At 36.9% G+C, this 13,661-nt stretch overlaps 2 protein-coding genes and 2 non-coding genes across 8 annotated transcripts in view; 1 reads left to right on the forward strand and 3 right to left on the reverse strand.

The window, feature by feature from the left end:
- The window catches only part of LOC103031660 (homer protein homolog 3), a 61,791-nt gene extending 56,977 nt beyond the window's left edge, over positions 1-4,814 (forward strand). The window contains exon 10 of the mRNA XM_022678831.2: positions 143-4,814. Within this exon, the coding sequence (XP_022534552.2) occupies positions 143-328 (186 nt within the window). The 3' untranslated portion in view covers positions 329-4,814. The remainder of the gene's footprint in view (positions 1-142) is intronic.
- Positions 4,815-4,898: 84 nt separating this feature from the next.
- On the reverse strand, positions 4,899-13,478 carry uba52 (ubiquitin A-52 residue ribosomal protein fusion product 1). Of its 5 annotated transcripts, none has more exons than XM_022678836.2 (5): positions 13,260-13,478; positions 6,808-6,917; positions 5,855-5,941; positions 5,404-5,506; positions 4,899-5,063 (listed from the first exon to the last, which is right to left on the reverse strand). In XM_022678836.2, the coding sequence occupies exons 2-5, from the start codon at positions 6,908-6,910 to the stop codon at positions 4,970-4,972; spliced, it is 387 nt and encodes a 128-aa protein (XP_022534557.1). In that variant the 5' UTR covers positions 6,911-6,917; positions 13,260-13,478; the 3' UTR covers positions 4,899-4,969. The 5 variants fall into 5 exon arrangements, with proteins under 5 accessions (XP_022534557.1, XP_022534554.1, XP_022534553.1 ...); XM_022678833.2 differs by lacking the exon at positions 13,260-13,478 and adding an exon at positions 8,499-8,602 and having other exon boundaries at positions 6,808-6,914; XM_022678832.2 differs by lacking the exon at positions 13,260-13,478 and adding an exon at positions 8,499-8,588.
- trnan-guu (transfer RNA asparagine (anticodon GUU)) lies at positions 9,703-9,776 on the reverse strand. The gene has a single exon. It is a non-coding gene; the product is annotated as a tRNA-Asn (tRNA).
- On the reverse strand, positions 9,953-10,026 carry trnan-guu (transfer RNA asparagine (anticodon GUU)). Its single transcript has one exon. It is a non-coding gene; the product is annotated as a tRNA-Asn (tRNA).
- Positions 13,479-13,661: the final 183 nt, after the last annotated feature.

Raw genomic sequence — 13,661 nt, forward strand, 5'->3', positions numbered from 1 at the left:
GAGGAGGCATGTGCTAGCCTTCACCCTCCTGGTGTTGGGGCATAACTAGTGATAGGGGGCGTCCTAATGGGTGGGTTGGGTATTTGGCCAATTAAAAATATAATAAATAAATAAATTAACATTTGTTTGTGCTTCTCTCCAGGAGCTGGAGATGCGTAATGTGGATCTGGAGAGGAGGGTGCAGAACTCCGAGCAGAGTCTGGCCTCCACTCTGGAGGATCGGGATCGCACGGATAGCGAGATCCAGAGGGTCGTCCAGATCCTCGACGTCAAGATCTTCGACCTCAATGACCTCCGTCAGAGCCTGGTCAAACTGCTGGAGAAATAGTGGAGTGAGGTGACCTTCTGACTGACCCTGAGGAGACGGAGAGAGACGCTACGGCGTCTCGTCCTCGGCTCAGCGGCCGGGCTCCCGGCATAAACGGCCCGCGTTCAGGAGGTGCCACATTTCAGCACGTAGAGTAGCTACGCTTTTCTAATAGAGAACAGGGAACAGGGCTAGGATGTGCTAGTTAATCATACACACTCTCTCAGTTTTCCGTTTTCAGGTTTCTTTGGTGTTTTCTCTCCGTTTTTCAGTATGATGACAGTTTCTGTTAACAGATTAGCAATAACTCTGTTTCTCTGAGTTTCTCTTGAGTTGAGTTGTTCAGTATTAGGTTAATAATAATGATAATAATAATTGAGGGGAAAGCACTATTTTTGATACAGCGTGTGGAGCATGGCTGTAGTGGAATATACAGTATAAGCAGAGATGTATTATAAGTAACATATTATATATAAGTTGTGTTATATATTATAAGTTATAGATGTAAACGTAAACACGTAAATGCATATTTACACAAAACAGAGGGTAGAATTAACCAGTATGGTACTCTTTTTAATTAAAAAACAAACAAATGGCACAGACTATAGAAAAGCACAAGGACAGGCACACTGAATCTCTTTTAACACTTTTTTTCAGTTTCAGTTTCATTTATATTAACTAAAACTAAGAAATTGGAGATGGATTTTGAGAAATGTACCATATATGTCGTATATGATGAATGTACAATAGGGATGCAGTACCTCTGCTCAGAAGATAAGCAGTGCTAGAGCTGGAGACACCTGTATACCAAAGACCAGCAGAACGGTCAGTGCTCCACTATTAAGGCTTATTTATGCTCAACATTAAATAATAATCTGAATACAGACGGAGCCTTGTATCTGTATTCTTGTGTTAATTTTGTCTGTATTTGTGCACGTTCTCTGAAAGCCTAAATATAAGTATAAAGTACAAAGTAGTTTCATCTTTGCTGTAACGGGTGCATATATAACCTATAATAACCTTTATCTCCTTCACTGTTATTGGAATAGTGGACGTATTGCTTAACATCCAATATATGCCAATGGAAAGGATGCATAGAAGTATGTGGGCAGTAAAGACTGGTTTATACTTCTGCGTCGAGTCATCGCATTGCATACGATGTAGCCTGCATGAGAGTGTGTATATATATATATATATATATATAGTATATAGTTTGTGTTTGTGTGTCTGCAACCGCACAGCTCGTCAGTTTAAAGGAGAACTCTGTGGGAAATTGATTTATGGTGTAGTAAAACATGATACAGAGGACTAACCTTTGTTGAATAGCCCTCTTAATTCTCCCGCAGCTTTCCGAGATCCAGCTATTTTTTTTTACAGTTTGTACAAACAGGCTAGAATGGGTTTTAACAGGGCATATTTTGCCCCTGCAGATGCATCGCTTTTTACACTGATATCCAGGCTCAAAATAGCTCCACACCTCATTGATAGAATCCGGAGAGCTCTGACATTTAAAACAAGGCATTAATAATTTTAAAAGTGCACAAGAAGCTTATTAAAAAAACTGTTCACAACCTGTAGCGTAAGCTAAATCTCCAGGCGCTGCCATCTTAAATAAAGTCATGATCAGTAGAATGATGAGCACGTAAAGTTGACGGAAGTACATGTTGCGTATGTGAAGAAGACGTGGCCGGGATGTGTGCTGTGCTCGGACTGCAGCTTCAGCCGGCATAACAAAGGAAAAGGCAAAGGGAAAAAAAGACCAAATTTTTGCCTTTCCAAGCTGCAACATTACATGCTCGTCACTCTACTGATCATGACTTTTACTTTAAGATGGCGGTGCTCAGAGATGTAGGTTATGCCTCGGATTGTAAAAGTGTTTTTTAAATAAACTTCTGCACTTTTAAAGTTATTAATGCCTTGTTTTAAATGTCAGGGCTCTCCAGAATCCACCATTGAGGTGTGGACCTACTTTAGACCAGGATAACAGTGTAAAAAGGGATTTATATGCAGGGGCAAAATCTGCCACGTTAAAACCCATTCTAGCCTGTTTAGACAAACTGCACAAAATCGCTGGATCTCAGAAAGCTGTAGGAGAGCCGAGGTGTGCTATTCAACAAAGGTTAGTGCTTTTTATCATGTTTTACTACACCCAGATTAAATTTTACACCAGAGATCTCCTTTGATGTGCGGGCGGGAACACAAGGCTCGACAGACCAATCACAGCACTGGCTTTCCAAGTCGTATAGTTACATTGTTCTGGGGATTTACGAAACCTCGTTCGTATCCGTATTTGATGTTGAGCATAAATCAGAATTAATGGCAGCACTGCTCGCTCAGTTTGATACAGATAGAGGAAGTGATACAGAAACAGCAGTGATAGATAATCACACAGTCATGTGTAGAACCTACTAATGTAATAATTTCCCAATAATGTCATCAATTAGTATGGATCCACTGAAAGGACATGGTGTATTTTTTTACGTAAAATGCAGGGAGCACCACATACTAAGTGGTGAGCACCAGATAATGGTAGCTAGCAAAGTACAGTTTAAACTGACTTGTTCCACAGTGAAATAAAGTTGTTAGCTAGATAGTTAGCGATGTTAGCTAATGTTAACAACTTTATTTAAGTGGGGAATGTTTCTGCTAGGTAGCTAAAAGTAGCTATAAGCCCAGGTCTAACAATAGCCAGCTAACTCTTATGAGACGTGCACAAGGCAGGAGATATAATTTTGTAAAAAAAAAATGTCAGGGGGACATTTGCTCTGTAAATTATTCATAAATGTAATAAAATCTAAAAATACATAATAGTGCTGGGCAATATGACTTAAAATCAACATCACCTTGATTAATATTAGGTCCTTCCAAAGCCATATTTTCACCTTTTTTTCATTTAGATAACTTATACATATAAAACGTGCTCTATTTAGACTTGCAACTTCAGCACAGTACTTAATTTAACAGTACAATAGTAAAGTCTAATTTTGATGTTATATATTTTATATATTTTATATATATTATAGTTATATATGATCATTTACTGGAAGGGCTCAAATAATGAATGACAGCATTTGTCAAATACTCATGCTGCTCGGTTAGCTTCTTGATCATTACCTTTAAAAGTTGTTGGATGTCCCGGTCTTTTTATTTTATAGTTTTAATTATCATACACGTTTTATATCAATTTAGATAAAAAATTGTATATACACATTCCATATATTGGAATTAGTTAGTTTTGTCTTTGTTAAGCTTCAAAAGTATGGCATCAAAATAGGGTCAAATCTTTTAAGAAACAAAATGTACAATTTACAATAATAAAAAATAATAAATTGTTTATGATTATGATATCAATAATAGTCCTCTTGTTTTTAAATTTAAATTTCTTGGTTATGGATTAAACATTTGGTTCTTAAAACATTTGACCCCATACAAAAGTTTCCAAATATATAATTTATAAATTATAAAAACAAAGTACTACAACACTGAGGTTTTATTGCTTTTTTGTTCAGTTCAATGATTATTGGGAAATTATTGCATTATTAATTCTACAAGCACGCTGGAGAAATGGACTATAGTAGCATTTATAGAAACTCAACAATAGGTACGAAAAATACTCACAGTTCATTTACTCCAATAGGTTAGTGTAGGTTAAGATAGCACTAAAGTATAATAGTTAAATATAAGCTAAGGATTATTTTTGCTATACAGGAATGCAGAGCTTTTGGCTTGGATGGGTCTAGTATTGTATTCCAGTGACTTGCTTTTGCAGCTAGATAATAGAGATAGATAGGGCTTCTATGCATTAAGTTATGCTGATGCCACAGGCCTTGTGTGATCAAGGTTGCATGGTTGAGTTTCGGTCGTAGCTTCAGAAACCTATTCAGAGCCGTGCTTCATGTATTTGTAAACGTGCACACTGTATGTGGTGGTGAAACGGTACCAGTGCTAGAGGGCCTGCAGCTAAACACATACAGGATCAAGTCTTAGAGATAACTTTATTTAATGCTTTGGTGAATGCAGGTTTTCAGTCATGAATTAAATCAACAAGCAATTGTGCTACTTCAGTCTCTGCAGGGGGTCTAAATGATGCTCTTTAAAGGGATACAGCTACCAGTTTTCAGTGACATATCAAGAATTTGTATCGTCATATTCTGCCTTTATCACTCTTTACATGTTAACCGATGTCCTATTTGTACATAAAAGGCCTTATTTTTGGTACAGGCAAATTTCCACATCACTCATTTTTCATATTGTGGGCTACAATTATTTACCAGGTTTATTCTTTTTTTTTTTTTGCTTATAAAACTTTAAACTGTGCACAGATACTGAGCATCTAGCATCTATAATGTTAAATTAGACTGGTATATAGCATTTGTTTTACACTTTTACGCAGTTATTGTAATCTTGGCAGTCACTCTGCTCTGGCCTTCTACCAGTTAACACCTAAGATCTCAGTTTCTATGCTGAATAAGTGCACAGTTTCCATGAATAAATTATAATAAAAACATTTCTGCAAGTGTTGTGATTTTCTTGCTTCCAGCTCATGTTTTCATATATAAAAATGGAAATAAAGCAAATCCAGAATGTGTCGTTCTTTTTAACTTTTTATTTTCAAACACCCTTGAATAAACAAGCTCTTGAAGCGCATTTTAGTGCTACAGTTTACTTCAGCTTCTTCTTGGGGCGCAGGTTGTTGGTGTGTCCGCACTTCTTCTTACGGCAATTGACCGCTCTGGGGTGAAGACGGGCGTAACACCTACAGACAGAAAAAATATATATATTAAAATCCAGTCAAATTCTGGTCTTTACACAAGAAACATAACCCTGTAAAGAGACTACTTTTGACTAATAACCAGTTAATTATATTTTAAATACAACAATTCATAAACAACACAACTGTTAACCTTCTAAACAGTAGCTGCTATATGATGAACTGAAATAACTGCTATGGAAAAAACAAAAAGATGAAAACCCAAAACAGCAGTTCTCACACTACAGCACATCACTCTGGGTAATCAGTAGTGACTGCAGGCACAGCCTCCATCTCCTTCATTGATTTTGAAGCATACGTGATGTGTATTCATGAAGAAACTTACTTGCGGCAGATCATCTTCTCACAGTTGTATTTCTGAGCCAGCTGCCTGAGGGAAGGCTCAATGATACCTCCTCTCAGACGCAGCACCAGGTGAAGAGTGGACTCTAAAGAGAGAGGAAAAAAAAAAAGTAAAGATTTAGATACTGCTATTGACCTTAGGCAATATTTAGGTGTCAACAGCAGCATTAAAATTACAAAAATAAGTGTTTTAACTTTACACAAGAAGAACACCTAACTTTTAATGGAAGTAAAATAATTCATCTATTTAACATAATGCAATTTAAGAGCTGCCAGAATTCAATTGTACTATATTTAAATGTATTTATCATAGTACAGAATATTCGGTACAAGTGCATGATAGCACAGACTGATACATTAGAAGGTTTTTATTAATTAAATGTGTGTTAACTGTTAGAATGATCCTATTAGAATTATTATAAAAGGTCACCCACCTTTCTGAATGTTGTAATCTGACAGAGTGCGGCCATCCTCCAACTGTTTGCCAGCGAAAATCAGACGCTGCTGGTCGGGGGGAATGCCTGAAGAAAGGACCAAGACCACATTAATTTAATGCTATTCAATATATTAATATGCAAAAAAAATAAATCAATAGCATGTCTAAATGCAACTGGTTTAAATTTGAGATCAAGACATTTGCAAAATAAGCAAAACCAGTAAATACAGTGTTGGGTAGTGATTGGTTGGGAGATATGAGACTACACATTACAGAACCAGCTGTAGGAGCAAAAACACTAGGTAGCTACAAATGGAGCAGCAGTAGCAACTCCAGTAGGGCTAACATTCCACCCAAAATGGTCCTCAGCCCATCATACATTACACAACTTTAACACCGACTGTGAGCTCTGACTGCACAAGAGTCTGGACTAGAGCCAAGTAGCAGACTCTGCACAACTGGAAATCAGGGTTAAATCAGGCCAAGTCATGCTGTGCAACACCAGCTTTAACCAACTGATGTATGCATGTCAGTTTAACACACACACACACACACACACACACACTTGAGGTGTATCAAATTATACAAACCAAGCAATATCTGAATATTGATGCCAAATTCAAAACTGAATCAGATTAATTCAGCAGCTCAAACATGTTTTCTTATTGTGGGCACTTAATGAGTCAATATTTTACGGTTAAAACCCTGACGTATCAAATGACAACTTTCATAACTTCTACTAACTAAAGCATTTCAAAAACTCAGTTAAAAGGAGCCATTTTGTCAGAGTGCTGAAAAACGTTACATATATTTTAAAGGGTCTGTGACACGTGACCATGGGCTCTTTTGGGTTAAACAACTGATTAGCTTTCTTTTATTTGATTATGTTGCCAATTATATGGTATAGTTAAGAGGTTTTAAATTGTTTACAGTAATTTAAGCTTCTTTTACCTTCCTTGTCCTGAATCTTGGCCTTCACATTCTCGATGGTGTCGCTGGGCTCCACCTCGAGGGTGATGGTTTTCCCGGTCAACGTTTTCACGAAGATCTGCATTTTGCTGCTGAGAGAAGTCAAACACACAATTAACCATTGAACAGAATTAAAAAAAAAAGTATATATACACCTGACTTCTGTCCTACAGGCTGCATATACTTAAAAGCCCAAAAGAAAACACTAAATTAAGTGCTTAATAACAATGTGCTGTAATTATTTAACTTAGCTACCCCAACATAAATAATAATAAACATGTATATAAATACACATAAAAAAAACATAGCAAAAAAAAAGTATTTAATGAGTGCTTCGTGGATATTTTTGGACAATTTTTATTTTAAACAGAGCAACATTTGGGGGGATGAGCAGCAGAGCTGAGCATGCAAGTTGTGCCCATGTAAAATTTGGCAAATCTTCAATCATTGCCAAAAAACTTGTTTGGTTAACGACCAGTCTGACATCCCCTGTTATATGGAACTTTACCTTCAATTTGTAAATATTTTAAATAATCCCACTACTTAGTTTAGTAAGAAGCTCACAAGGGGCTCCTGGGGATACCAGATACTTAATAACAAGTGTCAATAGCAAAAGAGAATAAGCTATTTGGAAATGGCAGAGAAAATTTGACCAAATTTGACCTTAGCACATACTCAGCTCTACAGCTCATCCCACATATGCATGTTCGTTACAAATGTAGCCCCATTTAAAAAGCAAATTAACAATCTTTACAACAGCATAAGATCTATTACTAAATAGTATTTTTACAACCAAAAAAAATAACAAATACCCTTACTTTGTGTGCTATATTTACACAGATAACTCCTTCAGCACTAATCATAATTGCATCCCACAATTTTAAGTAAAACTTATATTAAAGCTTTCTGATGTTCTCCTGTGTACGTGTGAGAAAAAGCAGCCTTTAGCACTAAAGTTAGTAAGCGATTAACCCTCTATATTAAGATGTTGGCATCAAGCAAGTAACCACTTTTAATCACAAGGATCCTTAAAAGATTTTATTTTTGAGCAACATTAGTAAAATTCAGTTAGATGACAAGGTTTATTATAAAGCAGTGGTTCTTGAAGCTGTTAAGTGATAAAGTTAACAGCTCCATTAAAATATTTGATTTTCTCTAAAATATATATATAACTAAATATGCTATAGATTAATATTTTTCTTACATTTGTAGAGCTACGTTTAACTATCGTTAACTTAATTTTAATCTCAGTGACTAGCTAGCTAACCAATTAACTCCGTTATTTAACGTTAAGTTACGGGCTTATAGCATCCCTAATATCTTGTAATAGTATCCAACAGTTGCCGATTAAACTACAAAGGCTGCCAAATGTTGGATTAAACACAAATACCCAGGTATCTAGCGCGTTCACTGCCCGCACGCTGCTAACACATGGCGCTGTTAGCTAGGCTAAGCTAAACTAGGCTAGGCTAACTAACCCGAAGAGGCAGAGCGCTCGCTTCACTTCAGCTTTCAGTCGCTCAAAACTCCACCAAACCCCGAGACCCGCACACGGTACCACACTACACCGACACCTAAACACGTTATTACTCTATACACAACTGAACCGCGGCCAGGAACTCGCTAAAACACCGATATTTCTCGTGTTTTAAGGGAGTGAAAATCTCACCCACCCCGCTGCTGCTCGGCCTCGGCGGAAAAGACCGTGGCTCTCTCTGCGCTACGCTATTCTCCGCTCAGCCGCTGCAGAGCTTCTGCTGCCCCCTGCCGCCCTGGAGAGGAGCTTAAACACTTCAAAAGTTTGGACACACCTTCCCATTCAGTGTTTTTTACTTATTTCTTTAATTCATTCATTTTCTATTGATGACGAAAAATGACATTAAATAAATACATACATGAAGAAATAAAAAAAATAAAAATGTAGAAATTTTGAAATACATTAAAATTTGAAATAATTAAATAAATGTAGTAATTTTGAAATAAACATACAAAAATACAAAAATAAATGTTAAAATAAATAAATTAATTAATGTAGAAATGTTAAAATAATAATAAATGTAAAATGTTGACATAATAAATGCACGAAGAAATTTAATATAGTTTTTAAATACATAAATTCGGACATAATTAAATGAATGTAGAATAAATGTTTAAATAAAGTGCAGACATATATAAAGCTGGGCTAAAGGCATTGCTGTTTTGTGTCTTTTTCTCTTCCAGAACTGCTTTACTACTCAAAGTCTTTGTGAATTGGAATGTTTTTAAGTCTATTTCCAAAGCTCAGTTTATTTCTATCATATTAAACCAGCTGAAAATATTTAACCAGTGACGTATTTCCTAAAAGCACTTTTTTGTTTCAATTTTTAGTTTTTACTTTTTCCTTTTTAACCATTTAAGTTAACTGGATTTGGTACCATTTTTTGGTTATTCACTGGAGTTGAAAAACTTAAATTTAAAAAAAAGATTTTAAAAAATCACTGGTCATATACATATTGGGAAACAAGTTTAATATAATCTTTTTTTTTATTTATAGGTTACTTTTTTGATGTACATTTAAATATGTATATTTATAAAAACATATCAGCTAAATAAATGTAGAACTTTGAATTTGAACCGCTGTAAGTATAGCCTTCAATGTGAAAAGTGTAAAGAAATGATTTGTTATGGATCATAATGTCAGTTTGTTTTTTTTGTTTTTTTACATCTAGCGCCATCCAGTGTCTGGATAATGGAATATCGGGTAAAGTAATATAAATCATTTGTTTTTCTCACTGTTTTTACTGGGAAAGCGACGGCGCGAGTTGTGGTTGTGTGGTACTGAAAAAGAAAAGGCGAGATTTATTGGAGATTAAAAGCCTAAAAAATAAAATTACATTTCGTCCCTGGGTGGGCTCGAACCACCAACCTTTCGGTTAACAGCCGAACGCGCTAACCGATTGCGCCACAGAGACATGAGAACCAGTAGCGGAAAGTATGGCTTTTAAAGATCATATACAGGTAGTCATATATTAGTGACCACGAGAGGGTGCCACAATATACAATATATAATACAATAATATACATGGTGAATAACAAAAAGATGCAAAGCTTTCAGACCATCAATAAAAATAAAAATAAAAAATGGACGCGTCCCTGGGTGGGCTCGAACCACCAACCTTTCGGTTAACAGCCGAACGCGCTAACCGATTGCGCCACAGAGACATGGAACCCTGTCGCGGAAAGTATGTCATTTACAGGTAGTCCACAAGAGGGCGCCACAATATCGATATACATGGCGAAGAAGTTTTCAGACCTCAAATAATGCAAAGAAAACAACTTCATATTTATAAAGTTTAAGAGTGCAGAAACCAATATTTGGTGGAATAAAGGTTTTTAATGCATGTTCTCCGCCACCAGTCTTACACACTGCTTTTAGATAACTTTATGCCACTCCTGGTGCAAATATTCAAGCAGTTCAGTTTGGTTTGATGGCTTGTGTCCATCCATCTTTCTCTTGATTATATTCAGAGGTAAAATCAAAGAAACCCACCATTTATAAGTGGTCTTTTAGAAACACAGACGCATCTTTAATTTCACCCAATATAACAGAGTGTAACATGTAGAATCTATTCAGTAACAATGTGCTCTCACTTTGTTTAGGTAACTTAGTTATTTTAAGTGAATATTAACTTATTAACCCCTAAATTGGGGATCTAATGTTACCTACTTAAAAATATACAATTTCTTATGTTACACAAAAGTTACATCTTTCCTAGTGGCCACTGACTTACTTTTTTTCATAAATGGGTTTCTCCCCACCCCACCAGGGGAGGTTTGTTTGTCATTCTCACCCTCTCTATCACTCAAGTTAGGCGCGACGGCCCGGGTTCGATCCCCGTGTGGGTTGGAGTTAAATAAAAATAATTATAATTAGTGGTGTCAATCGATTAAAAAAATTATCCAAATAATCACAACAAAATTCTGCGATTAGTCGCATTTGTTTTTCTTCAGATGCATTTTTTATAGAGGATATTTAAATGTAATTTAAAAAATAAATGTAAGAAATGTATTTACTGTAACGTTATATTATTAAAATAATAGTATATACTTGTATGTTTGAGGGGAGATAAAAATCAACGTAGGGTGCTGGAATAAAGAATGCATGATAAACTGGATTGTAAATGTCTCAGCTTGGTTGTGAGGATTTCTGAATTTGAGTTTATTAAATGAGAATAAAAATCTTAGGGATGAGGTGCAGGGCAGGAAAGTGCGGGTGTGTGCGTGCGCGTGCATGTGAGAGAGAGAGAAATAGAAAGAGAGAAATAAAGCTCAAATAAGTGCCTTGGGCGGGGGAGGGGCAGATTACAGCGGAAGTAGGGGTCAAACTTGGTGCCTCAATTAACTTGCGTTAAAAAAAAATTGTAACACGTTACTGATTCCAAAGTGACAGAGTGCGTTGACAGCCCTAATTATAATATATAATATTATTATATATCCTAATAATATACATAATAACAATGATATATTTATTATAATTATTACATTTATTAAATTATATAATTATTATTTTTATTTTCCTTGTTCTTGTGTTCACCTGCTTTGAGATCAAGTTTATTTTGGAAATGTAACAGGTATTGTCAAATGTGTGGTGTTAAAACTGATACACTATTAACCAACTTCCTGGACAGGGATTAAGCTCAATTTTTAAAGGTACATTCTGTAGGAACTCCGCGATGTACCCGACCGCGTGAGCTCCGCAATGTGCCCGACCGCACGAGCTCCGCGAAATTACCTGACTGAATCAGCTAGCCCAGGGGTGTCAAACTCATTTTGGCCGAGGGCCACATTGGCATATTGGCTGTCCTCCGAGGGCCAGATGTAACTTATAAATGTAATAAAATGTAACCAAATGTAATATATGTAAATGAATGTAATTACTCCTTAATGTTAAATAACTCTCAATATATTATTTATTCAATCAAATATTACAGTTGCATGGAAAAAATTTTGCTTGTTGCTCTATTAACATAAATCCTTTTAATTTGTCATGTCATGAAATCCAAAAACTCCATCAATCAAGAACCAAACTATTCAAGTGAATAGAAATGACATCAAGTTATATTAACTTGAAATTATTAACTGAAATAAGGCTTAATAAATATAAAATCAAAAATTGTGAGCTGTTAAGAACATAGCATTTCCTCAGATTTAGCAGTTCCTCATCCAACCACTAGTGGGAGCTGCAGCAGCAGCACCACAAGTCCGCAGTCTTTACTGAGTCAGAGCTACAGCCCAGCCACGGGCTACAGGGCTCAGCTCAGCCAGTCTGGAGCGTTTTTAAAAATTTTAAGTTCTTCTGTGTATGAAATAAAGATTTTTGTAACCGAATAATACAGCTCTCTACAGTTCATCTTTCAGCCCAATCAGCTAACAGCAGCCGTTTAGAGCATGAGTCACTGCTGGGATTACATTATAAACAGGTCAGTTATCGCGCTGCTAACCTCAGGATGTTTATAACTACGGAGTTTAGTGGACACACCACGGCTGCAAGGTTAGACTGTTGAAGGCTACTGAAGACTATTAAAGGCTATTGGAGGTTATTGAAAGGGTTATTGAGGGCAGAAATTAGTAAAGGCTGGTTAGATAAGTTATTCACGTCCTCGTACTTTGCTGCGGTGAAACTGCGACTAGCGCTGTCCCAGTGATGTTTATTAACGTCATTAAAACAGATTTTGTCAGCTATTGTCTTATAAATATTTACACAGAACTTATATCTCTCCTAAAAAGCGTTTATTTTGGTCAGTAACACTCTTCGTAACACAAAAGGCATACCGGTCTTTCGCCTTGAAGCACAGCCGTCCGTCTGCATCAACTTCTCTTTTTCTGGACATTATGGGATAAACATTTATATGTCTCAAATCCACCCGCGAAGTTACGCCTTCCCTCCGGCAGGGTTTCCACATCAATGACTACACTGCCGTGTAGTGGCAGTAAGCCGTAACTTTGCGGGTAATACAATCGACAAGCATTGTGGGAAATGTATTTTTTGGTCAAAGAACGCTTCTGACTTATTTATTATAGACACTAAGATCTTACAAGCTCTCGCGGGCCACATAAAAAGACGTGGCGGGCCACATTTGGCCCGCGGGCCTTGTGTTTGACACATGTGAGCTAGCCAGTTAGCTTACCTGTGCAGGGGGAGTTCCGGTTGGCGAGCGGAATGGAGTAGTGGTGTTTTTTGGCCTCCTGCCACAGAATTTGTATTTGACCATCTACTCGCTCGAATTCACTAAGGATAGTGTCTACGACTGTCTGAATGTGTTTTACATGCACTGTCAACCAAGATGTCATCTAAATCACGCAAACCGAAGAAAAAATAAATTTCTGTTGCTAGCCCTGCTGTCGACAACGCTACACTGGCTAGCATGCTAGACAGCTTAGTTAGCTTAAGTTACCTGTTCAGGAGAAAATTAGCAGCTCTCGGTCAGTCTTGTAGTCTTTTTGAGCTGTAAGTCTCCAACTTTCAAACTCACTGCCAATATTCACTCTTGTTATATTCCTGCTTTGGTCACTGAGCTTTTTTGAGACATGCTGAGGCTTTTTAAGCTGTGTAGCAGCTGAGGTTTAACTAAACCAGCTCTGCTAGCTCCTTCGCTGTGCTGCGCTCCCTGTAAGTGCTGGCAACCTCTGGGGTGGAATAAGTGTTGGGGAAGGAGCAGCAGGAGGAGACAGAGGACAAAACTCCGGGACGGACTAAACACTTAAAATAGGAATGTACTGACCGAATCCCTGCTGACAAGAGCTGCCAGTGCTTTCACTCAGCATGTTTCATTAATATCTGATGATACATCCTGATC

Source organism: Astyanax mexicanus, chromosome 4 (assembly GCF_023375975.1).
Source record: "Astyanax mexicanus isolate ESR-SI-001 chromosome 4, AstMex3_surface, whole genome shotgun sequence".
NCBI classification, from domain to species: domain Eukaryota; kingdom Metazoa; phylum Chordata; class Actinopteri; order Characiformes; family Acestrorhamphidae; genus Astyanax; species Astyanax mexicanus.

Coding starts and splice junctions, on each gene's coding strand:
- uba52 (XM_022678836.2), bottom strand. CDS start 6,910: ATGCAGATCTTCGTGAAAACGTTGACCGGGAAAACCATCACCCTCGAG. Junction 5,942..6,807: donor CAAGATTCAGGACAAGGAAG/GTAAAAGAAGCT, acceptor TCCTTTCTTCAG/GCATTCCCCCCGACCAGCAG. Junction 5,064..5,403: donor GAGAAGATGATCTGCCGCAA/GTAAGTTTCTTC, acceptor TTCTGTCTGTAG/GTGTTACGCCCGTCTTCACC.